Source organism: Hipposideros armiger, unplaced genomic scaffold (assembly GCF_001890085.2).
Source record: "Hipposideros armiger isolate ML-2016 unplaced genomic scaffold, ASM189008v1 scaffold_574, whole genome shotgun sequence".
In the NCBI taxonomy this organism is placed as follows: domain Eukaryota; kingdom Metazoa; phylum Chordata; class Mammalia; order Chiroptera; family Hipposideridae; genus Hipposideros; species Hipposideros armiger.
Window position 1 is genome coordinate 987,901 of NW_017731924.1, and position 25,987 is coordinate 1,013,887.

Genomic DNA, 25,987 nt, shown 5'->3' on the forward strand with positions numbered 1-25,987 from the left:
GAGGGAGGCGGGGGTGGGGGCTAAAGGGCACAGGTTTTCTTTCTGAGGTGACAAGTAGGTTCTAAACTTGACCTTAGGGATGGAAGGAAGGAAACGTCACCAGGCCTGTGCCAGGAACCACAAGGGGACACTTCAGCACTACCTCGCGGGAGCCAGGGTAGCAGCAAGGCCCCGTACATTCCCCGTCACGTTGACGGTCACTATCTCATTGAATGGCCCTGAGCATCAGATCCGGTCACCACCAGTGGCCCATTCCACACATAGAGACAGTCAGGGAGGGCAGCTTCAAGGGCTCAGCAGCCCCGCGTGGCCGGAAACAGCAGGCTGGAAAGAGAACTCGTCCACATGGGCAAAACGTCAGCTGTTCACATTTGGGACAACAGGTTAAGCCCCCTTTGCAGGTTGCAAAGATGCCATCATGAGATGGCCAGGCCAAGCTTTCCTGCTGCCGTAGCGAGGACAGGAGTGGGGCCTCAGGGTCCAACCGGGAGAAGAGAACTCATCACAGCAGCCAACTGAGCCCACACCCCATCCATGGCCCCTGCAGGTCCAAGGCCAGGCTGCAGCCCCCGCTCCCGGGCCCGACCCCTGCAGCCCAAGACAGCTCTCCCGCTGCAGCCCTGCACTCGCGCCTCCGTCTGGCGTCCGGACGCCTTCGGCTCCTTCCAGCTCGGGCCCACGGCCGTGCACCAGGGAGACTGTGGCCACGAGCTTGTTTCCAACAGCCCGTGGGGGGGTGTTACGGACTGAATGTCTGTGTCCTCCAGATTTCTACGTTGAAGCCCTAATGCGATGACATCTAGAGGTGGAGCCTTCGGGAGGTCCTTCGGTTTACATGAGGTCATGAGGGTGGGGTCCCCATGATGGGATTAGTGTCCTTATAAGAAGAGGAGGAGAAATAAGGTGCTCAACTGACCATGCTGGCCTCCTGATCTGGGACCTCCCAGCCTGCACAGCTGTGAGAAGTGAGCTCGTGTTGTTTCAGTCCCCTGGTCTGTGGCATTTTGTTGTGGTCGCCCTAGCTGACTATGGGTGCAGGCCCAGAGGGACAGGCTTCCGTGTCCCCCAGTACCATCTGACCCCAAGGCAGGGGGCCTGGTCCTCCCATGTCACAGATCAGGAGCCTGGGGTTCTTAGACCCAGGGCACCCCACTTCAGAGGGGGGAGCCAGGCCTCCAAACCAGAACTCCCAGGACCCTGGCACCCCAACTGCCCGTAACACCTGTGCCATCCCCAGCAGCCTCCCACCTGCTTCCGCTCTGCTTGAGGCCGTCCTCCTCTACGGACACGTTTATGGGGACCGACGGCGCCGTGACGGGGCCAATGTCAGGATCACCAAGGCTCAGGCACCTCGGTGGCCCTGAGGTGGAGCCGAATGTGGATGGGCCTGGGGTCCCGTGCACAGCAGCCCGGGGACCCAGACCTTCCTCCCCAGAGCCCTTCCCCCACGGGGGCTCCCCCGCGCCCTCTCGGCCTCACTGACACAGACGCAGTGGGGGGACGAGAAACAGCACTGGCCACAGACTCAAGGGCTGGCTCGGTGCTGTCGGCTGAGGGAGCTGCAGGAAAACCACCCCGTCACCCAGGGCCCTGGCTGTCCACCAGCCCAGCAGGAGCAGAGCTGGGAGGACTGAGTGAGGTGATAATGTCCATGCTGAGCCCTGCTCGGCGGTACGGGCAGTGCCTGAACTGGAAGCGAACACGGAACTACTCAGGGACTTAGGGGGGTGAAGGGTGGGGAGAAGAGGGGGTGGGGACGTTCCTGACCTCCTGCACCTCCTTCCACTCACCCCTTCCCTGGGCTTCTTGCCCCCCCAAACATGCTGGGCACTCTCAGCCCTTGCCCAAGCGGACCCCCTCCCCACGTCCCACTGTCTTCCACAGCCTGAGGCAACCTCAGCTTCTCCCAGAAGCCTCCTGTGACAGACCCTGCTGGCACTCCCCAAACCTCTCAAACTACCGCCGGGCGACACAGCTAGACTACATTTCCCAGACTCCTTTGCAGTTCAGCAGGATCATGTGACTGTCTACCAGCCAATGGAATGTGGGCAGAAATGAAACACACCAATCCCAGGCCTTTGCCATGAAGGATGCCAGGCACATGCGAAGGATCTCTCGGTTCGCATTGGCTGAATCCAGAAAGAGCTCAAGGCACTGAGTGACCCGGTGGAACACAGCAGAGCCTCTCGGCTGCCTGCGTCAATATGAGTAGAAGACACGTGTACTGTGCCAAGCCACTGAGACGCGGGGCCGTTACGGCAGCTGGCCCGTGCTTACACGTGCACGACCCTGCGCCCTCTCCCTGCAAGAGCAATGTCCAGTGGAGGTTCCCTCCTCCAGTCCCTCCTTGCCCTGGGCCTCTGAACCAACAGGAGCCGGTTCTTGTCTGTCGGCCATCGTGGCCGTGAGCGCCTTGAGGACGAGCTATAACCTGGGGCTTGCCCGTTTCTGCTTCCCTAGCTGTGACTGGTGCGGCGTGAGCACTCATGATTTTGCCTCGTGAATACACCAGAATTGCTCAGAATAGGGGCACCTGGAAAAAGAGGTTGTGCTCCAAGGGCCTTAGAATACACCTGATTCTCCAAGAGGAAGTGATTACTATTGGGTTATTGGAAAAGTCATCACGTGTTTTTTTTCTGTTTTTCGTTGCAAAAACGCGTCATGACTTTTCCGACAACCCAATCGTATCAGCCACATGCCAGGCACCATTCTAAGCTCTGCCCAAGTACATGTTCACTTTACCCTTCACAAAACCAAGGTACACGTGTCCATGGCCCACGACTGGTAGGGGGCGGAGGCAGGATGAATGCCCAGGCCGTCCGGAGTGCCCACACGGTCCCGAGAGGCAGCCCAGCATCAGGCTTGATCCCCTCTGCCCCCTCTCCTGCCACACTTCCTGCTGTGGACACATCCAGGAGGCCCGAGGGTCGATTGTCCCCAGAGCCGCCCCCATGAGCTACTCACCCCCAGCTCAGCTGAGCGCAAATTCTGGGAACTCAGGACAAGGAAGTAAAGTGGGAGCAAGAGCTGCCCCCCAACTGACTGGATCCGAAGCACCCGACAGAGGGATGCGGGTGCCAATCCAGGGCTTCCCTGCCCAGGAGGCCACCCTGAGGGCTTAGACACCAAAGGGGACCTACAGGGACACTGCCCTCCGCACGAAGGATGCCTCACAGATGCTGCTGTCCCTTGGAAGGTTCTCTCCAATACAGGAGCCCTGTTCCTAAGACACCCAAGTTCTCCATACCAGCTGAACAGTCACTCCCTTGCTTGTCACCCTGCACCCCCCGCCCCCCATGCCCATCCCTTACATCTACCAACTAAAGGTGCCGCCAGGCACAGCAGGTCCTGAAGCATCTGTGCCTGAGCTAGATATTAGATGCTGTCACTGGATGTGTGAGCCCCCGTGCAGCAGACGGGGAAACTGAGGCCAAAACACTGAGTCACACGGGGAGAAGGGACAGCGCCTCTGAGTAGGCATGTGTAACCCCAGGGCCGGTGGCTCTTTCCACAACACTTGTCCCGTGGGCCAGTCGGACCCCAGATGCCAAGAAGTTCCTCACAGGCCCGCACGACTGCAGCTTCACTCAAACCCCAACAGGCAACTCGGACCAACCGAGAACCTAAGTCCTCTAAACCAAGCACTCAGCGAAGGGTGAAAAGTAGGTCGGCCCCCAACAGGAAGGAAGAACAACCAGCTTCTCCCAGGTCCACCAGGCCACAGAGTGGTTCCCGGCCTCCCAGCCCCACGGCCAGCCCAGGGTCCCCAGCTGTGGGCCTCCTCACCCACTCCCGCTCGGCTGGACACGAAGGGACCCGAGAGCTCCCCTTCTCTCCAGGTTTCTCGAGGCCACAGGATCCCCTTGGAAGTCTCTGAAATCCAGATCCCGCCCAAGGTGTGGGCTCCCCCTCAGGGTGAAAGGGTCCCAGGGTGTCGAGAAGAGGTCTCTCCCGGGAGGCTCGCCTCTCAGCCCCTCCCCTCTCACATTCGGGATCTGAACCTGCCTCTCCTCTGTGGGCCGAGCCCTGAGGTCAGCGTCCCTGTGGGACCACTGCCCGTGTTCGCCTGGGACTCAGGACACCCCTCCAGCTCAGGCCCTCTCTCCTCGCTCCCAGCTCCCAGGCCTCTGCGGGGGGCCTCTGGCGCTGCTGAGACTAGCGTCTCAGATATCCTCCCGGTGCCTCAGGGGGGCCGCTGTGCCTTCCTTCGGGAAGGTCCCGGTTCAGCTGCACGGCCAGTTCTAACACCCACAGACACCCTTCCCTCCGCGGGTCTGAGGCCTGCTGGCTGAGAGGCGCTGAGCTGGTCTCCAACCCCACGTGGCCAGGCCGAGCACCCTCACCGGGCCCTCACTGGCTCCTGGACCAAGGTCCCTGTCTCAGAGGCACAATGAATGGCCTCTCCCCAGGCTTTACATGGGCAAGAAAGCTGGGGCACGGCTACACCCAGCATCTACACCCACTCGATGGCCGAGGCGGGGGAGCTACTGCAGAGGCTCGGGTCTACACTGGCCCGAAAGAAGACGCTGATGCCCTCGCAGGTTTGTTTGTGTAAAAAGCCCATTTCAGAGGCACAAGTATTAGGTTCAGGGATGTCCGTAGGTTGTCCACTCGCTCGCTGCCTGACCCCTTCTTCCTCACTAAGAGAACCCATTTTGGGGAACAGCCATGGGCCCCCTAGAAACACCAGAAATGACCACATGAACTTATCTGGCCAGTGACATGGAAGTTTGTGACAGGCAGGGTTCTGGGAGAGTGCCTCCATCCCTGATACACAGGTGCAGCCACAGGGGAAACCTGCCCTTCCAGGATCAGGGTGCAGGAGGCCAGAAGGGGCCAGGGTCCTTGATGACTTTCTAAGGAGCTTTGGCAGCCTGGCCTGCTGACACGCAAATTCCTGTTTCAAACCGCTTAAGCCGCTGTGGTCAAGTTTTCCTTACGAAAAGTCAACACAATCCTTCCTGACACAGGTAGCAATCATTCAACCCAGGACATTTTACAGATGAGAAAACTGATCAGAGAGGTTAATGGGCTCACCCAAGGTCACACAGCCCGTGAGGGCAAAGGTCAGGATTCAAACCCAGGTCTTCAGAGGAGCTCAGGTTCCTTCTTCACAGACAGGGAGACTGAAGCTAGGAGGGGGAGGCAGCCCACACCTGGGGCTCGGTAATAAGCAAGCATTTATCAAGTCCCTCCTGTGTTCCAAGCACTGAGTTAGGATACGGGGATGAGGCAGAAGCAAGGATGGAGGCTGCAGCCCCCGGCGCCCCACCACCTGTGCTCTGGCCCAGCAGCCACTCATCACCCGCCCCTCCCCATGTCACAAATGTTCTTACTGAGCGAGTGATAGGGTGTCCGGGGTGAGGTGACCGCCATGTTCCAGGCTTGGTGCCTTCCTGGGGAGCACTGACTGCGGGCCTGGGCTCCTGGGTGCCCCCCTGCATCACCTGGTCCCACTCTATGGCTGTGGGGACTCAGGGAGTCATGCCCAAGGCCAGCAAGAGCTGGCAGCTTCCCTCTGGCTGGCACAGACTCTGCTCAGAGTGAGCCAAGTGGCTTGGCCTTGGCAGCAGCGGCAGCCGTGCAAGGACCGGAAGTTCCAGTGCCTGGTCCTCCGGGGGTGGCCGGGGGGCAGGGCGGGCCCGGCTTCAGGAGGGAGCCTTCAGGCAGGCCCAGCTTCAGGAGGGAGCCTTCAGGCAGGCCATGGAGGGACATTCCGCCTCCCGACCTGGATCTCCCACTCACTTTCCCCAGGAATCAAAGCGAGGGCACTGCCCTGGGGCTGCAGGTGGCAGGCAGCTCCTGAGGCCGGCTGGGTCCCACCCACCTCCAGAGGGGCCGTGGCTGGACGCCACGGAGAGCCACCTCCAGGACAGTCCTGGGGCTGGGGCAGGAGGGAGGGGCTGCCTGTCCTGCGACCAGTGCCTGGGGCTGCCCTCTCCTTCCCCACAGCCACCACCCCAAGCACAGCCCCCGTCTGCACTCACCAGATGAAGGGTGAAGGCTGCGGCCCTGCCACTCTCCCCTCCAGGCCCTGCAGGCTAAGTGCACCTGCAGCCCAGGTGTCTTTCATAGGCGTCCCACGTGCCACGGCACAGCTGGAGCTATTTAGCTGAGTGCCTGTGAGTCTCGACAGGGCATGAGGCTCACCACCTGTATTCTCTCCCTCTGAATCCACGCCCAGCCTTTTGAGCTGATACTCTCACCATCTCCACTGTGTGGAGAAAACAAGGGCACAGAGAGGTTGAGTAACTTGTTAGGGGCCACACAGTACTGAATGGCTGAGCCAGCATTTGAATCCAATTGGTTGAATTCTCTAATTCCAGAGCCATGCCAGCCCCTCCCATTCTTCCAAGGAATCCTTCCTGCCCCCCAGCCCAGGGCTCTGTCTCCAGCCTCATCCCGCCTTCTCAGTCCCTCTCCTGCCACATGGCCTTGGCACAGACGCTGCTGTTCCCTTGTCCTGGCAAGCAGCTTCTCCCAAAGGCACTAGGTCTAAGCTCACATGGCACTTCCTGGAGGCCACCATCCCTGACCACCCAGTCGGAATTCTGCCTCCATCACTCGCTCTCGCAGCACCCACTTCTTGCCCTCCACAGCACGTCCCGCTCGCTCAGCAACCGTCTCCCCAAACATGGGGTGTCCTGTCTGTTTAATTCACCTTGGAGCCGACAACACCGGGCACAGTGTCCAGCACAGCAACCCATGAGCACCATCGCATCACCTACTGTTCGTTCATTACGTACCAGGTGCCAGGTACCAGGCCACGGATGTGGTTTAGTGCTCACAAAACCTCCAGGGAGTAGCCACGGTCGTGCCCACTTTACATGTGAAAACCGAGCTCAGGGGTCCGTTCAAGGTTGCACAGGCAGGACCCACGGTGTCGGAGGCCACAGCGGCTCTACCCACGGGGCCGCGCTCCCCTCTGACAGGCTGCTCCACGTACTGTGCAGAGCCGGGAGGCAGGACCAGGGACCACGCGGAAGGAGCCCAAGCCACATGAAGTAGACAGAAAGCTGGCAGCGAGGTGTGGGCCGGGCCACCCAGCTCAGAGTCTGGGATTGACCCTGTGGACTTCCTGGAGTCCCTACAGGTTTGGGAGCTGGGACAGGGCCGCTGGCTTGAGGAAGCTCACCTGTGCCACGGGGCTGCAGACAACACAGCAGAAGCAGCAGACTGACGGGCGGAACTAGAGTCCAGAAGCTTCCGTGGTGAGGGGGTGGGGGTACACCCTACCTCACAGCGCGGGGCGCTGGCAACCTGGAGTGGACGCCTGGACCCACCCTGCTTAGAGAGGTTAAGTGCCTGGACCGGTGCCCGGAGTGACACTGCTGACAGCTGCTGTTTAACTGACCACAGCTGGCGTGGAGCTCAGGGATGGGAACCACCTGGGAAAGGGGCCTTGCCCGGGGAACCTCGCGGGAACCAGGCCAGGCCCTGGGTTTGGGGAGAAAACCAGCCGAATCGGCAGGCCCCTCTGAGTGAGCAGGGAGGATGAGGCGCGGAGGGAACCCCGACTCCCACGGAAAGCAGAGCCGCCCTCCCAACTGGACTACCCACCACTGCTTGCGAACACCTGCCATTCTGGTTTGTGGGCTGTTGTTTTTCAAGGATTTGCTGTTCTGAAAGACCTGGGGAATATTCTAGAACAATTAAACAGAGCGCTCGCGGAACCTGTTCCATTTACATGCCTGTCTTCATTCAACAAACATTCTCCAAGGGCCTGTTCCGTGCCAGGCGCCGGTGGACAAAGGTCTCGGCCACCGTCTGCTGAGAAAGGCAGTCCGTGCTGAGAGGCCCAGGCTTGGGAGGAGCACAACACGACACAGGGTGACAGGTGCTGAGCTGGCAGGGGCCTGGAGCTGCCGGGATACACGGGAGGGGCACCCAACCAGCCAGGGAGGGCTTTACGGAGGAGGAACTGCTAGTGGTCAGGTGCCTGGGGCTGCACGGTGCAGCGCGCAGGGCGGGATGGGGTTGAGGGGCAGGCGAGAGCTCAGACTTCAAGGCCGTGATGAGCGGGGCCCCCATGCCGTAGGCTGCTGGGAGCCATTGATGGCTTCTGAGCAGGGGAGCGACTCGACCTGATTCGACAGTCGCTGGCCAGCCAGCTTGGTGCACACCAGCGCAGGCCTTGCGTCACCTCAGAAACGCACACACTGGGAGAAGGCCAAGTGGGTGACATGGTCTCAGTGCAGCGTTGTATAATGCCTGGTGGCCCCCCGCCAGCCCTTTAAAAACAAATGCTTAGGTCATCCCTAGAGGAAGCCAAATTAGAGCGGGCTCCTCGGTGTGCGCAGAGAGGACCGAGGCTGAGCTGGAAAACAAAACCCGGAGGAAAAAACCCAGAGTCCTTCCAATGGCTGGGTCTCCCGGGGCTGGGGTGGGGGAGGACTCCAGCCAAGGGCACCAGGGGCTGGGGAGGGGCACCTAGAAGTCTCCCCTAAATTGGAGACAGTGACAGCAAGGTCATGGCTGACGGCCAACGCCTGCCTGAAAGGAAGGAGAGAGAAAAGGTACCAACAGCACTTAACAACCTCCCCATAAGGGCCACTGCTGGGCCCAGGAGGAAATGCTTAAGGAGGTGAGATCAGTGTGGCACCAGATCAGGCTCTCCCCGGCCGGAGGTGTGGAGAGCAGGTGCCTGAAAACCAGGCACGAGAATCAAGCAGCCAGAGAGCATCGCGGCCCCTGCTGGCAGCTTCCTCCTGGCCAGCAGCACTCCCCATTTCAGCCTCATCTTCTGACTCCTTTAGGAGGGACCTTTGGGACACCCTGAGATGCCAAATAAAGCAGCCAGTGGCCTGTGTCTTCAGCAGCAGGTCCGAGGGTTTCCATCGCCAGCCACTGGAGACCTTGGAGCCCACTGCATCCGTGGAGTCACCTCCCACATGGGAGATGAAGCCGAGAGGGGTGGGGGGCCTGCTCAAGGTGCTGAACTGGATCATGTGAAACCAGGTCACATATAGGACATGTGGGACTTGACCATGGCCGAGGCCTCAGAGGCTGTGCCTTGTCACAGGATGCGGGTAAGTAGAATCTGCAGGGTCCCTGAACAGGCTGCCTGGAGGTCCCTTAAACCCTGGGAGTCCCGGCTATATGTCCCCTAGGCTTCGAGGCAGGTGTGAGATAGGGCTTTCTCTCTCATTTCCCAATGACTGATCTAGGTGTGGCCACATGGCCCACCCCTGGCCAATGAGGTAGAAGCAGAAGTTGCTGGGTGGCGCTTCCAGGAAAGTCTGTTCACAGGGCAATCTCATCTGGCATAACCGTTCTGACCTTCGCCCCATCCTTCTTCCTGCCTAGAACACAGGTGCGACCCACACAAGTATAAATGCCAACACACGAAGGAAGACAAAGCTGGAAACTCATGGAGTCTGTGTCCCAGCTGGTGCTGTACGCCATACCCCAAGACCATCCCTGCACAATCCACCCAGACGTCCCCGGAAACGCCACATCCTCAAGGTGGCTGCAGGTCAGTCACAACTCAGCATGGGCCTCATCTATTGTATGTTCCTGACACCAGCACATTACTCGGTGAGCCTGCAAGGACGGCATGAGGGCTCATGTTTAAGAAACTCGGCATTCGACATTTCTGATGAGACGCGGGAGCTATAACATTTGACCTGTTTTCTTTTTGTCCTTTCTCCTAGGAAGCTCCAAGCAAATTTGAACTTCTATCACAGCCATCATGAAGGTTAACACACATGAATCACAGGCACATCCCTGATTCGGGGACCTGGCTTTATACCTTATGTTTATGCCTTTTGTTGCAAGCCATGTCAAGATCTTCCTACTGCAGAAAAAGTAAAAATAAGCTAAAAAAATGAACATATCTATAACAAACGGTAATAAAAGAAAGGAGGCACAGAAATAATATCGGGGGGAAAAGAGCTGAAGGCAAAAGGTATCAAACACAACAAAGAAGCTTGCTTTATAAAGGCAAGCTTATCTCCACCAACAAGAACTGACCCATACAAACCTTTACACATCAAACCACATAGCCTCAAAATACATAAAACTAAAACTATCAGAAATACAAAGAGAAACTGGCAAAGCCCAGTGACAAAGCACAGAAAGAGACATTAATGGATCTCCCTCAGAAATTAAGTAGAATTAAATAATAATACAATAATAATAATAAAGCAGATAATTATGAAGCAAAAACACAAGTTGAAATACCTATAGAGTCAGGCAGCTGAGTGAGCGAGATGACCCTGATATTGATGGTGAGACTGTGGTGAACTGAACAAAGAATATACACCACTAAAGGTATAAAAGTTAACTAAACAGTGATGATTTAAGACAGGGTGCTTAATCCGACATGGGTGTAGCACTAGTTTTCAACCCTCGAAAAAGATTTAAGTTTTGCTTAAATCTTTCCATGTATCTGCGGAACTCTACAAAAAGTGATCACTCAGCTACAAAGAAAGAGTCCGTTAAATTTTGAAACATACAAATTATGCACTAGAAGTGTACCTACATATAGGGAACGCTCGATAAATGTTAGCTATTTTAAATGGTTCAAATGCAATAGTTAACTTAATCTTCTCCACAACTTTGAGATAGTCTTATTGTTATTGTTATTACTGTTATCATCCCTATTTTATACATATCAAAAGCCAGGACACAGAGATGTTGCAATTCATGCCCGAGGTCACACAGTTAGTAAATGGCAAGACAGAATAATATCCAGACAGTCAGGATCCAAAGCTTATGCTCCTAATCACTGCCCTAACAAAAGAGTGTGTGTGTGTGTGTGTGTGTGCATACGTTTACATGTGCACATGGATAATTGTATACTTTTAAAACACACACTTCAAATAACTCTTGTATTAAAGAAAAAGTTAACTCACTTGCAAATTATTTACAAATAAATGATAATGAGAGACCTATGGGTTGCAGCCAAAGTGGCACTCAGAGGAACAAGTATAGCCTTTAGTACATTTATTAAAAAACAGAAAGCCTGGTAATTGTCAGTGCTTTAAACTGTGAAAAAAAAATGAGCCTCAAGAATGCAAAAGAAGTATTTAATACATGAAAAAGCAAACTCTATATAAGACAGATAATCCAACATGATAAAACCAAGAACTGGTGCTTTTAAAAGATAAATGAATGTTGGAAACTAATTCCAAATATTTTCAAGCAATGTAAGTTCCAAAAAAACCTGTGAGCAGGCCACAGCCTGCATGGGAGCCAAGTGTTCTGTTCTCGTCTGCACAGCAACCTGCTGGCAGCTGTCACCGCCCGGAAGTGGGGCTGAGGAACTGGACTATGTTGGCATACTTCCCCTTTTACTTTTTGTGCGACTTTTTAAATTTTTTACTATGCAAATTTTCAAATTTATACTAAGGTAGAAAGAAAAAGTGTAATGGCCCCAGGCACAAGTAATTAAGCGTCAACAATTAACATCCCGTGGCCGGTCTTATTTTCTCTAAGCCCCACCCATGTCCCCTGCAATTCAGATTATTTTGAAATCTCAGACATTTCATCTCATTGCTAAGTGTTTCAGTAGTCTCTCTCTAAAAGATGAGACTCATTTATTATACATAACCACAGTAAAAGACTCACACCAAAAACTTTACATAAAATGTGTGTATTTAAATTCATAAGTACTACATTTCCCTGTTGAAAAATCCAATTAAGTCGTTTAAAAGACGCACAGTCGACTTCATAGACCTCCCCCACAACACGTGCTGAAGGAGGCAGGATCCCCCACAGTCTACAAATGGGGGCACCAAGGCTGAGGCCAGTGAAGGGGTTTGCCCACTGTCCCCTGTCAGTAAGAGACAGGGCAGGCTTTGAGCTCAGATCTCTCAATGATACATCCTGGGCTGGGTCCACAGCAGCCTTTTGACCCAACGTATAACCAAAGTTTGAGAAGAATGATAGAAGAACATGTTGCGGCAACAAATTCTCCTTGGCCACAATTTGATAAACGCCCATTCACACATGTGCTGGAACAGAGAACCAGCCTTTGTTGAGCGACTATGTGATGGGCCCTGGACGGGGTGCCTCTCCATTTCCATTTTTTCATTAAACGTCCACGGCAGCACTAAGAGGGTGCTATGGGCTGAAATGTGTCCCTCCAAGTTCACATGCTGAAGTCCTAACACCCCCCCACCCCAAAATGTGAGCATATTTGGAGACAGAGTCTTTAAAGAGGTGATGAAGGTGAACTGAGGTCCCTGGGTGGGCCCAATTCCCATAAGAAGGGGCAAGGAGGACACAGACACACAGAGAAGACCATGTGAAGGCACAGGGAGAAGACGGCCGTCTACACGCCCAGGAGAGAGGCCTCAGGAGGAATCATCCTGCAAACACCTTGATCTGGGGCTTCTAGGCGCCAGGATTGTGAGAAAACACATTTCTATTGTTTAAGCCATCCAGGCCACGGTACTTTGTTATGCAGCCCAAGCTGATGAGTACAGGGGTAGATGGTGCCCTGTTTTACAAATGAGGAAGCAAAGCTGTGAGACGCATAGCACTGGAACCCAGAGGAAAGTCCAAACCCGTGCTCTGCCCGCTGCACCAGGCAGCCAATCACGGAGAGCAGGGAGGGGCTTGGCAAGCTCCTGGCCAGCCAGCAGGGTGAGCAGACTGCACCACTGCCTGGCCTCATCATGGGCAGGTGTGTTTCCCACCCCTTCACGCTCACCTTGATCATGTGACTTGCTTCAGCCAGTGGTGTGTGGATGGAAGGGCAGCGTTAACAGTGAGGTCTTGGCATAAGTGACCTCACTTGCTTTCAGTGCCCTCCTGTACCTTTGCCATTACCAGGAGGAAAACACACAATGGTTTGGAACACAGCTGCCCCAGTCAGCCTGCAGACCAACAGTGAGAAAACGCTGCCCAGCGGAGCCGTTGGGAGCAGCCAACCCCAGCTGAACCACAGCGTGGAGACATAATAAACAGTCCTTTAAGCCTCTACGTTCGGTGAGTGATTTGTTACACGTCATTAGCTAACTGATACAGGAGGTCAGCAGCAACAGTATATAACAACAGAGTTACAAGCGCAGACTCTGAAGTCAGGCTGCCTGGCTCTGCCACAGTGTCGCTGTGTGACCTTGGGCAAGTTGCTTAATCCGGACACAGATCTCCCATGTCTGCATCTGTAAGATGGGAATACACGAAAATAGCTATTTGTAGGGTTGTTGAGAGGATGAAATTAATTGAGATAGTGTCTGGTAAAACTGGAGGCCACAGACACCCCATGAATGATAGCTCTATTGTTGTTGCAAGAGACTAGAGGCTACCTTGTCCTGGGACGCTCTGGTCAGCATGGCCAAGAGAAGCACATGAGAGATCTTATGTCTTCTTTTGTCTTAAGAATGATGCCACATCTGCCTTTCCAGTCTAATTTAGTGAGGTCGTGTGCGCCCTGTCACTGGAGGGTCAAACAATGATGCCATCCCAGGAGAGTAGGACCAGATGACCTGTGAGTCCTCGTGACTATCAGACAATCATCACTGAGGCTGATTCTCCTTGTGTCCGACCCCTGATCCAGGCAGGTGAACAGTGTCTGGGACAGCACAAAAGAGACACTCAGCTGTAATGGAAAGACGTTGGGCTTAAGGGCAGAAGGCTTGGGTCCAAGTCCCAACTCCACTGTGTGACCTTGGGCAAGTCACTGGACCTCTCTGAGCCCAGTGGGCACAACAGGGTTAATCCCTGACCCTGCCTATTTCAGGTTTGTTACACGGATGAAAGATGGTAATAGATGGGAATCTGTCTTGCAAACTAGACAACGGACAAGCAATATCCATAGAGCTATCCAAAATGACATCGCTCTCAGTACATTGACAAAAAAAGCCCTCCACCTCTGAAGGTCTCTCTTTCACTAGCCCGGGGTGGGCAAGTATGTGGCAAGCATGCTACCATTGCTCATTCTACACCCATGGCAGACAAGACCAATCAATCACACACAGCACCCTTCCTGTTGAATACCCATGGCAGGCATGACAAATTAACCACCCATGGCACTCTTCCCCACTAGGGCTGCTTCTCAGTTCAGAGTTCCAATGACCACAGCCAATTGGCTGAACCAGACTGACCAGGCAAAACCGCCCCATCCCTGGAGTAAGACCAAGGCCCACTGGCTCCCAGCTCCTCCTGGTTCCATGGTGTCCAGGAGGATGTGGGTTCCGTGTGTCTATAACTGCACCACCAGACCTACGACTGGCCATGTCTGGGATGAGGGTGGATTTTCACAACTGTGGGCACCAGCCATCCAACACTGCATGACCTGGCCCAGGCCACACAAACACTGCTAAGAAACTGTTCTGAACAAGTAAGAACATCAAAGATGTTTTCAGCGTTGTTGAGGGCAGCTGAAGTAAAAACCCAGCAGAATCTATAGGCACTGAGAGGTTCAATAAAGGGGTTCAACTATCTATAATTGGAAAAGAGGAGGGATACCTTAAGTCACTGTGGAGGAACTGTTACAGATAATAGTATGTTCACTTAGTGGTAATATAGCTGTTAAAATGAATTTCCCTAGAGATTGCAGAAACACTAAATAATGTTTGATACAAACTTAAAGAGAAAAGGAGCTCTGGGCTGGCTGAGTGGCTCAGTTGGTTAAGAGTGCGAGCTCTGAGCAACAGGGTCACCGGTTCGATTCCCACATGGGCCAGTGAGCTGCGCCCGAGCTGAGCTGCCGTTGAGCTGCCAACAGGTCACAGGATGGCTCAGCTGATGAGAGCACGTGCTCCTAACAAGGTTTCCAGTTCGATTCCTGCATGGGATGGTGGGCTACGCCCCCCGCAACCAAGATTGAACACAGCACCTTGAGCTCTGTGGCCACGATCTGCTGACAGGTAGCCGGGTAGCAACTGGACTTGGAGCTGAGCTAGCCGTGCCCTTCACAACTAAGACTGGAGGACAACAACTTGGCTGTTCCCTTTCCCCAATTCCCCCAATAAAATCTTAAAAAAAGAGAGAGAGAGAAAGAGAAAAGGGGCTCTGAAATGCTGGGCATGCCATCACAGACACTATAGGTGCTTCCCAGTGTCTATGTCCGCTCTTTCCTTGGGTCCCATCAGGCCCCAAGTTTGGTTTGAGAAGCAACATGCCCGCTTTCCAGACTCCCTTGCAGCTAGGGCTGGTCAGGGCCAATGAGCTCTATGTATAAGTCCATGAATGGGCTGTCCAGAAAAGCTCTTTAGAAAGGAGCAGGCTCGGCTGGCACATTCCTCGGTCTTGTGTTCTTCCTCTTCTTCCCGCCAGCAGGAATGCGAGAGGTGACGCTGGAGCTGCAGCCGCCATCTTGGAACCATGAGGTATCAGCCTGAGGACACAAGCCAAGCTCAGAGGGCCGAGCAGAAAAAGAGAAGGAACCTGGATCTCCGAAGGCCGTGTGGACCCACCTGTCTGACCATCTGCCTGCCCCAGAATTCCTACCCGAAAAAGATAAAACTGCTATTTGGTTAAGTCACTGTTAATTGGGTTCTCTGCTACAGGCAGCTGAACACAAACCCTAGCAGATTCATTCTGATAAAATGATTAATAAAAAACAAACAAACAGTGGGCACATCTGGGGAATGACGAGAATGTGAACACGAAAAGCTAATGCCATTCTTGTACGCGACCACGGGACCGCTCAAGAATCACAGGGACTTCTGTCCCCTTGATAAAACGTTCTCTGCCACTGCTTATCACGTCCCCTTTGCAGATGTGAGGTCTTTTTGTGAATCAACACACCACAGCGTCCACTTCATTGGTGTTTGGGTCCCTCTGGCCTGAACACTGTCCCAAATGGATGTTACACCGATTTCGCCAGCTGCCAGTGCTCCCCAGCAGTTGAGGTGCTGCTGGAGAGGTTGTCATCGCCCCAGAAATAGCTGACAGGCCCCTCATGATGACCGGACTCGGCGAGAACATGTACCACACCCTGCAGCGTCCCTGCGGCAGGCCCTCTCCTGGGGCCCAGACAAGACTCACGGCTCGAAGCCTCGCCCAGGCCAGCCCTGCATTACCAGAAGTCATTTCCCACATGGGGTCCAAAAGATACGAAGGCCTCAAACCCCACGCGCAGGCCGGGGGGAGGGGGAGGCTGCCTTGAGATGCACCCGGAGCCTTGCAGCCTGGCTAGATCAGGGGCCACGCGCCCTGGGCTCCCCCAACACAACGCTGCCGCGAGCCTCTGCTTAAGGGGTGGAAGCTTGAGTGTCCACCGCGGTTCTTCCAACACCACTGAACTCGTCTGCCCACCTGAGCAAGTTCGAAAACCTGCCCCACCTGAATGACTCACCCCAATCCCACCTGAGGGGGCTCACCCCAGCCCACCCCAGCAAGCTGCCTCAGTCCCACCTGAGTTCTCATTCCCATCCACACTGTGACACAACCTCAAAGCTCAACTCAGTGGGCACCTCCCCCAGGAATCCGTCACAGGCGGCTACCCTGGGTGGAGAGGAGGGGGCAGGTACACAGACAGAGGAGAGGAACCCCCTTTCCCAGGGCGCACATGGGGTCACATACCCCACACATCACCTGCCTTCATCCGGAAGGCAGCTTCACCTTCCAATCTGCAGAAGAGGCTCAGAGAAGTGAAGTTACCTGGCCAGGGGCTCTCAGCCACCGGATTTTGCACTTCAGGGGGCATCTGGCAATGTCTGGAGACATTTTTGTTTGTCGCATGGGGGGTGGAGGGACAGTTGCCTGCATCCAGCAGGTGAGCACAGACAGCTCCCACTGCAAAGCATCCAGCCCCAACCGTCCGTGGTGCAGGGAGGACACTGCCCCAGCCCAAGGTCACCCATGGGGTCAGAACTCAGGGTGTGGCAGGCCGCAGCCGGGCCTCAGCACAGCCCCAGGTTCTGTGCAGCACTCACACTGGCATCCCCACTTTGGTTCATGAGAAATCCTGGTGTCTTGCCCACGGAAGCTGGGAGGTTGCCCGTGGGCACCACGGAAGTACCTGACAGAAGCTCTAGGAGTCACCGCAGGTGCTCAGCAGGCTGCACAGGGACTGTGGGGCTCCAAGGTGTGGGAGAGACACAGCAAGGGAACAGGTGTGTACACACAAACAATATGGGGGCCCGGGGCCCAGGGCCACCCCAGGCTGCAGCCACCACCTCTGTGTGCACAGCTCCCCCAGTGGCTCTGCCCCTCATCCGCAGCAGGCCTTGTGTGCGCCTGAAATTCATAGCACCCCAGACGTGTGCCCACCCTCCACACCGCCAGCGAATGACCAACAGGACCGACACACTGCTGTCACGTGCTTCACACTCGTGCTACCATTCCTGGTCAGTCCCTGAGTGCAGAGTTGAGTTCCTGGCGCTCTGCCGGGCAGTCCATCAACAAACACCTCCTAGGGCCCAGTGTGTGAGACGAAAGGTGGGCGCAGCCCTCAAGCAGCTCTCACGCGAGCAGACCCAGCACAGCGCAGGCGCCCACTGTCACCTGCTGACCAGTGTCCAGGGGACAGACGCAAGGACTGCTCCAGGGTGGGCAGAGGGGACGCATGGGCCAGGTCCCAGGATGGAACTGCCGAGCAAGCGGGGTTACAGGGTGTGTAGGAGAGGAGCACAGAGAGGCAGGGAAGGGGGGGGCCGGGCAGGGCCCAGGGGGCAGCCGGGAGGAGGGCTGGATGCCACGGCAACACACCATCAGTGCCCAAACCCCTGCGCCCCTCAGCCCCAGGCAAAGGCCTAGTGGCAGTGGCTGCTTGGTGGCCTCTCACCCTCCTGACCGGGCTGCACCCACACGTCTGGCAGGGCAAGGGACGGCCAAGGGCCATTTCACAGGTGGGCATCTCTTTCTGCCAGGTGCCGACAGACTCACATGGGCCTGTCATAACAGTGGCCCTTGGGGACTGAGATCACACGTCTAAGCCACGGGAGTGAAAAGCTCCCTCTTTGGCCAAGGGCGGTCCCTAACCTGCCACCTTCCCTTAAAACCAACCACTCAAGTTCAAAAGGCTGGGGCCTGCGTCCTGTGCCTGCCCAGTGGTCCTGAGGCCCGAGGGGGTAGAAAGATGTCACCCGAACCACTTGGCTCAAAGTTCTCACTCTCGGGGGGTGGGGGGCATCAGGCGTGTGACTTGGCGTCCAGCAGGCCTGCCCTGAGCACCCCCTGGGCCTGGCTGGGCCCCAGGGAGCCTGAGACCAGTGAGCGTCCAGCCCTGCAGACTCAGGTGTCTCCTGGAGAGGCTGCGGCCTGAACACAAAACTGGGTGCCATGCGAGAGGCCCCCCGGAGTTGCGAAGCGTGGCGGCTGGGAGCAGAGGACCAGGTCCTGTGTCCTCAGGGGTGATGGACAACTAGAGGACGAGGAAGGCTCGCCTGGAATGAGGAAGCAGGTGTGCACTCGGACCCGGCCAGACAGACACCGTGGAAACTGGCGCATCAGGCTCTGACCTGAGAGGGAATGGGGACCCCGGGATGGGGGGGTGGCAGGGGAACATGGTGGCAAAGTCAGCAGGAGGGCGCACCCTGGGAAGCTATATTTCCCAACAGGACCATGCTGGGAAAATCTAACCCCAGGCATTGGACGCTGTGGCCCCAAAAGCCCCGCCTGGCGACCCGGTGACAGCCTCCTCCCGCTGGACGGCGGGCACTGTTCCGTCTCCGAGGGTGCTTCCTGAGTGCAGAGTGGGCACCGGGCAGCCCCTCACCGGGTCAGGGCCGCGGAACCCAGGAGGGGTGTTGGAGGAGGCTGGGGCTGGAGACAGGTAGGGGATGTGATGTCCCCAGAGTGCGGTGGGACAGCAGAACTGGGAAGCTACAAATGACAACTTCCCAACTTTGCCAAGCGCCAAGGAACACACAGGCACCCACCCACCGTGTCACCACGACAACAGAAGGCTGGGCGCAGTGCAAGGTCTTGCACTCACATGTGCCCTGGTGCTCACGGCACTGTGGAGTGCTAAGCTCCACGTCCCCATTTCACAGATAAGGAGGCCAAGGTCTCCAGGACCAGCCATGAGCTGGGCGTGAGCAGTCCTGCCTGCCCCCCTAAGCTCCTCTACACGGGCTCAGCAGCCCTCACCACACCGTGATCTCCACCCCCCACCTCACAGCAGCCTGAGTCTGGCTCCGCCCTTCACCCCTGGGCCACTTACTGGCTTCTTCCCGGGCTGGGGGTGTGACAAGGGTGAGGACAGCTCAGGGCACGCCACCCCACTCGGCTAGCACCACCTAACAAGCAGCTGTTCCGAGTGCAGGCTGGGACATTGCTCAGGGCCTGGCAGACCCCAGGACCCCAGAGCACAGCTGGGGAAGCGCCAAGGCCAGCAAACATGTCAGCCCAGGGACTGTCCGCTTCCCCGGCCCCGAGGCTGACACCTGCTCACAGATGCTCCTAAATTCTCTCTTCTTCCCTGGCGGCCAATTTTTCCACCAGCCATCATCCTTTCTTCTCGGTGTCCACAGCACACAGTTCTGCTTTGTGCTCGGAGATCAACTCTGGGGCCTGAGCTTGGGTTCCCACCAAGCCACGACAGAGGAGCCGCCGCCCAGGAGCACACAGCAGAAGTCAGCATGAGCCAGGAGCTCAGGACACGTCACGGCGGGAGGGCACGCCCAGCCGAGTGGGCGCACCAGCGGGGGCCTTCTTCACAGATGCACGGCACCTGGACGGGGCGGGAGGTGGGGGGGCGTCTGTTCTTCCTGTGTGGCGGGCTGGACCAGAGGGCGCCCACAGACTGAACTCTCTCAGAGGAGAGGGACCCGGCTCACGAAGAGCATTATCAGGAGAAACTCGGGGCCCCGGGCTATCTCCAAGTTCCTTAAGATTGTGACGGGGCAGGGGCTGTGCCAAGCTCCACTCAGCCCTGCCCTGGAGAGCTGCAAGCTACAGGGTGGATGCCCGTAGCTACAAAGGGAAACCTTTCTACGGGCAGAGGCCCCAGAGTCGGAACAGGCAGGGAAAGGGGTCCTTGAACAAAATCTCTTAAGGAAATGACCCTTCCACCCCAAGGCTGGCACGGTGGAGGATACGCCACTAGGTAGACGGAAAGACCCTCACCCAAATCCTTGTGTCCCAGAATTCCTCTGTCCGTGGGGCTCTCTCAAGAGCGCCCGCTGCCCCTCCTTTATCAGGGCAGCCCAACTGGGGTCCTTGCCTTCTAATCCCCGGGCTCTGCTGAGACCAGACATTACATTTCTTTTCGCCTGTGTGTTCCCTCATCCCCTGGCAAGCCTGGGGTAACGAGAGAGCATGGGGCTGGTCTGTGCTCTGACTCAGGGGGGCAGGTCCCCGCGGCCGGCAGCCCCTCCATCCTGGCTCCCGTGCCAGTCATATCTGGACCCCCTCGACACACCCTCCCCACGCCTGACTCACCCCCACACCCACAGGCTGAGTTTCCTCTCTTCTCCCAGGCCTGGGCCCCGCCGAGTTCCAGTTTCTAAATGGAGGCCTTCTGGCTCCTCCTCAGGTGACCGTCAGAGAGACTGGCCACCCCTTTAGCAGAAGGCCCCCCACATACACACTCCCCTCCTTGCCATGCGGTGGCCCACCAGATCAGAGCTGACACACTAACCTCAACACTCATCTAAACACACACCACTTTATCACGTGGGCGGTAATGAGCTCCCTGTCACTAGAGGCATTCAAGAAGAAGCTGACGGAGGAAGGAGGCTCTGGGCTGCCGGTGATGTTCTGTTTCTTGCTCCACATGCTAGTTACAGAGGCACGGCTTGTTTTCAGGAACCGCTAAGCAGTTCACTTGTGCTATGCACACTTTTCTGTATGAACACTGCAGTTTACTAAACCAACTGAATGAAGACATGAATGAACGGGCGTGCGGGGGACGGACTGAGCGAGAGCCTGGGGAGTGCAGGCTGGAGGTGCGCGCGCAGGTGCAGGGAGAAAGGCGCACAGCGAATGCGGCCCAGGAAGGAGCCGGCGAGGCGATGGGTGGTGGAACGCCGGGTCTCGGTCTCGTCTGCTGCCCGCCCCTGCCTCAGGGCTGAAGAGACGTCTCTTTTATGTCACCCAGAGTCAGAAGGAACCCCTTTCTGCCTCACTTCTCTGCCTCCTCCATGACATCTATAAATAGGTGTGTTTACGGGAGGGTGGGGGCTCCGCGGAGCGAGGCCAGGTCCGGGCAGGGCCTGGGGAGGAGGAGCTGTCCCCGGGTGGCACGAGCCTCCCACACACTGCCAGATGCCACACTGGAAAGTCACAAGGGAACCCACCCCTGCCGTCCAGCCCACAGTGGGCCAGGCGGCTGGCTCCTTCACCTGCGTCTGACCGAGCAGGTCTAAACGGTGGCGTTAAAGGGAAGAACAGAAAGACACAGATGGAATATTCCACAGGCCCCTCCCTGGTCCCAGGGACGGCACCACTGGCTGCACCACGGAGTCCAAGGCCCTGTGCCTCAGTGCATGCTGCCTGATCTGTGCCTCAGTTTCCTCATCTGCAAAGTGGGGCAGTACCCCCCACCCCAGCCTCGCATATGTGTGGAAGCTTCGCGCTGCCTCTGGCACCAGCGGGCTTGGTCTGTTAGGACCTGCTTCCATTCTGCGGTCCTTGACGAGACGGCCGCTCTGAGCCAGGGGAGGAAAGACCCAGCTTGGTCCAGGCCAGAATAAATGGTATCGACCATGCTGGACTTGGAAGGAGCCCAGAGGGCAGGGGACACAGCTCAGGGAGGCAGTGAGTGGCCCAGAAGAAAGCCAAGAAGGCTTCCTGGAGGGGGCGAGGACCCCAGAGAAGGGTGCAAGGGCCAACCGCGAACACTCCCTCTAGGCAGTCCGTGCGGGTGGCACAGGAGGGGTTAACTGGGCTTAGCTGTCCCCGCTCTGCACGCTGGACTGCAACCAACTGCTTGGGTTTCCAGCTCCCCTCCTGCCTCAAGGCCAGGCCTTATCTTGTCATCTAGACTGTCCCCAGAGCCTCAGAGGCAGCGCAGACATGGCAAGGGCAGGCGCACGGCGAGCGTGTAAGCCACGTATGGAAAACTACACCCAGGAGTGCTGGGAAAAAGGAATGCTCACCACTTCGTGAGCACTGTGTAAGCACGAGAACGGGGATGCGTCCCACTGCGTTCTGGGCCCAAAGAGCTGCCACATCTGATCCAGGAAACTACGGGAGCCCCAAAACTTTTTCTCAGAGTGTGCCCCATCCGGGCTCCTAGGGCAGTCACCTCCGTTCCTGCAGCAGCCCCCCCCTGGCTTCCCATGGGCCCAGAGGGCCGGAGGAAACGCTGCCCCAGATGTACGTCTCCCCACTCCTCCCAGCTGCGGCACAAACAGAACACCCACATGTCCTTCCCTTCTTCTCTTCCTCCCTGCTTCCCTCACACATGCCAGTCTGCAAATCGCCCTCCTGGCCCCTGCACAGGAGACCTGAATGCTAAGCGTGGTTTCTTCTTCTCTAACGATCCTGAGGGTGGTAAGAACTCGGACCGCAGATGTTAGATTCCAGAAGGAACTGTCGCGGAGGTTCCTGCTCTGTCGTCAGGGGAGCAGCTGATTGTGGGACACCACTGTGGCCTAAAGCGCCTCCTATAGGAGTTACAAGTTTGTTGGGGGTTCCTCGTGCACCCAGGCCTTAGCCTCAAATAGACAAGTTCAAGTTAAAAACACTCCACAGCCCCGTGCAGGCCCTGGCCACGTCCCGATGTCCACCACGCCTGGGAAGGGCGGTAGGCTCTCCAGCTGCCCTGCTCATCAGACAAGCAGGGAAGGGCCCTGGCAGGGTTTTCCATCTTAAACGCAGTGCCAGAATTCCAAAGGTCTAGGGCTTCCCAAATTCAGGACGCAACCACAGAACGCCCCAGGATGTAGCGACAAGTGGCACACGTCAAAAGAAGCAAGTGGCAACCAGAGCTGGATTAATGACGGAGTTGCACCTGCCCATTCAGAGCCCTCGGACCTCCGCTCTCCCCTCCAATGACAACAGGGGCTGTGCCCTGGGCTCCCGGGACAGCTGGGTGGCACTCAGTATGATACCCCCCCAAAGCCTTTCATGAAGGTTTGGCCACAGACCCCATGTGAAGCGGTAATTACATATGTTTTTAAAGCCCACTGCACAGAGCAAGCTAATCAGCGCCTTGAGAAGCGGCGTTCATTAGCAGAGGAGCGTGCCACTGCTTCCTGCCCCACCTCGAGACGTGAGCTCCAAGTTGAAGCTCGCTGGAGAAATCGCTCAAGGTTAGATTAAAAATAAGGACGCCCATGAAGATTAACCTGACTCATTAATATCTCTGTCCAGTAGGAGACAATTCCTTGGAGGGCTTGGCTTGGGGCTGGGTTTTGTTCTAGGCCTAGGCGCACCTTAATTTGCATTTATATTAAAAAAGAAGAAAACAAACGGAATTAACTAGAAAGGGGCTTTGATTCCTGTAAATTCCAGCGCTTCTGCTAAACCGCTTCCTAGGACGGAGAGCACGCGACTTGCGCCATGTCACAGAGAGTGGGTGCGCACCTACTAAGCGCACCGCGCTGTGCCGGGGAGTTGCAGGTGGTTATCATGCAAGGCCCCTTCTACAGGTGGGGAAACTGAGGTTGGCAGCAGGGAACCGACGTCCTCATGCTCTCCTTGTGTGGCTGCCTTCGGGTTCCAAGTTCCGTGTCTTTCCACCGCAGGACAGCTGCGTGAAGACAGCCTTTCCTTGCCCGCTCTTACGCATCTATCCCAACCTTTCCTTCCAGAAAATCAATTGAACACTCAGTAAAGGAAGTGAGAAGAATCGGCATAGTCATCAGATGCCCCTGCGGTCCCACACTGATTTGAGTCCCACATGCACCCCTGGCTTAGATAACACCCTCAATTTGTCCATATTTTCCTGCCAGCTTCTCTATGAAGCCTTAATCCTTAGAAGCATATGCCCAGATTTACCAATCAGAGTCTATAAACACACCTCCATGGGAACTGTATCAGTCTGTATCTGTTCTCAGGTAAACAGAATGTCTCTGGGTTTGATTTTAACTCCAATTGTCACCTAATGCTGTAGTTCAACTCTTGGGACCAGCCACATGTCTTATGGAGTGGCGCACTGCCAGACGTCACCTGTCCTGGGTCAAATTCACTAAAGACAGCGCGAGGGAAGGACGGGTTCTCCCCTGCCCAGGGCGGCCGGTCGGCTTGGGAGGCGTAGTTCAGGCCCCTGTCCCCCAGGATCGCCGCCCGCACCTCTGCACGTTACTGCCACAGCACAGGCTGCAAGTTTAAAGGCAGACGTGATGGTGATGAGTGGCAGGCCCTTTCAGGCGCTGGAAGGGTAGGGTGGGAGAGGAAGGATTTTTCTGTGTTTGGGCCCCGGAGCCAAGGGCCTGGGGCAAGCGGGAGGGAAGCCGGTGATGGAGACAGAAGGACAATCTCCTTCCAAAAACATGAAAGCCTGCACCAATGAATTAAACATTTCAAACAAGATGACTCTCTAAAAAGTCTTTTCAACCAAGAAGGAAAGACAGGCCGTCCTGTGCTGGCGCTTCCTGTTGCATATGGCACTGAGAAGCCCTGTTCTGTCAGCACACAGAGCTCTCCAGACAAAGGAAAATACCAAGGGGGGGATCAGAGGAGGAGGTCCAGGGAAGTAAGGCAGGAGGGAGGACAGGAGGGTGAGGAGGAGGCGGCCTCCTATCAGGGCACCGGGGCAGAAACGACTGGAGGCAAAGCGGGAAAGAGCCCACCCCAGGCCAACAAGGTGGCCCTCACAGGACCCAGGGGCCGGGTGCCCTGCTGGGACAACTTGCAAACCGCAGAGACAACCACCCCGCTTCCTGCTGCGAAGGGCAGCCCCTCTGAGATAAAGTGAGCTGCCTGAGTTCCCAAAGGCCTCTCTCAAAGTGTAATTAACGTCTGCGAGTTCTCCAAAACCCCAGGCCTGGGTGTGGATACTGCCCTGGGCACCCACCAGAGTCTGCTCGGTGGACACTCTCTTGGGGGGCAACCGTAGGAATCTCCAGGGCGTGCCAGCTGGACTCTCTCCCCAGACTGGTGCTGAACTTCGCTTTCTGGGCAGTCTGCAGACTTGCCTTCCTCTCCGTCCCAGGTCCTGCCCTGCCCCCAACCCCCGACCTTGCTCCTAGCAGCGTTCACCCCACCGCCACCCCGCTCCAATCACTAGACAGCGATCTCTCTCCCCCCAGGCCTGGCACCGCCAGATCCAGAATTTGAAGAAGAGGCGCCGGCAGGGAGACGAGCTCAAATCCGGGCTCAGAGACGGCGGGAGGCTGGCGAGGGGTCGGCACCTCCCACGCTCCAGGAGCGGTGCTCCGCCACCCGAGTCCCTCCCGGCGCCGCGGGTGCCCGGCCAGCCCTCGCCAACTCCCCGCGAGGTAGTAAGCGTGCGGCTTGGAACCCCGCGCAGCCCAGCCGCGCCGGGGCGGCGGGTGGGTGGGTGTCTGCTCCGCGATTATTCTTAGCGCTCCACGCTCTTCGCAAAAAGTGGCGCCTCCGCCCTCCCGGCTCCCGCACGCTCGCTCGGGGCTCGGCGCGGAGGGGCGCCTCGGGCGGGGTCCGCGAGGGGGCGCAGGCGAGGAGGGGGCGCCGCGCTTGGAGCCCCGGCGGCCGCCTGCGTGCAGCCCTCGGCGCCCCGAACCCAGCCGCGCGCCCGCCGCCTCCCCGCGCCGCTCCCGGGGCGCGCCCAGCCCGTCCTCACCGATGGTGGTGATCACCGTGATGGCAAAGTAGAAGGAGCCGGCGAATTTCCACTGGACGCCGGCGCGGTGCGGCTCCGACTGCAGGATCACCAGCTCCAGCTGCCGGTAGTCCTCGCTGCTGATGTTGTACTTCCCCTTGATCCGGGTCTCCTCGGCTTTGAGTTTCTCCTCCTCGCGCATCTCGTGGTCCGACTCGAGGGCGTCGAAGACGGCGGCGCCCACCAGCAGGTAGGTGAAGGTGCAGACGATGAGGGACAGGGTCCGCACGTTCTGCCTCTTCATGGCCGCCAGCGAGGAGCCGGCGCGGGGGGCATGTCCCGCAGGCTCGCAGCCGCGCGCGTCCCACTGCAGCGCCCGGCCGCCGCCGCCTCCAAGTTGTAAGCGGCGGCGGCCGCGGGGAGGCGGGGGGCGGGGAGGCCGGCGGGGCGGCGCGG

The 25,987-nt window shown here is 57.0% G+C and overlaps 1 protein-coding gene across 1 annotated transcript in view; it reads right to left on the reverse strand.

Moving 5' to 3' along the window:
• Positions 1–25,970, reverse strand: part of KCNK9 (potassium two pore domain channel subfamily K member 9) — a 79,212-nt gene extending 53,242 nt beyond the window's left edge. The window contains exon 1 of the mRNA XM_019624054.1: positions 25,553–25,970. Coding sequence (XP_019479599.1) covers positions 25,553–25,835 — 283 coding nt within the window. The 5' untranslated portion in view covers positions 25,836–25,970. The remainder of the gene's footprint in view (positions 1–25,552) is intronic.
• Between the last annotated feature and the right edge of the window lie 17 nt (positions 25,971–25,987).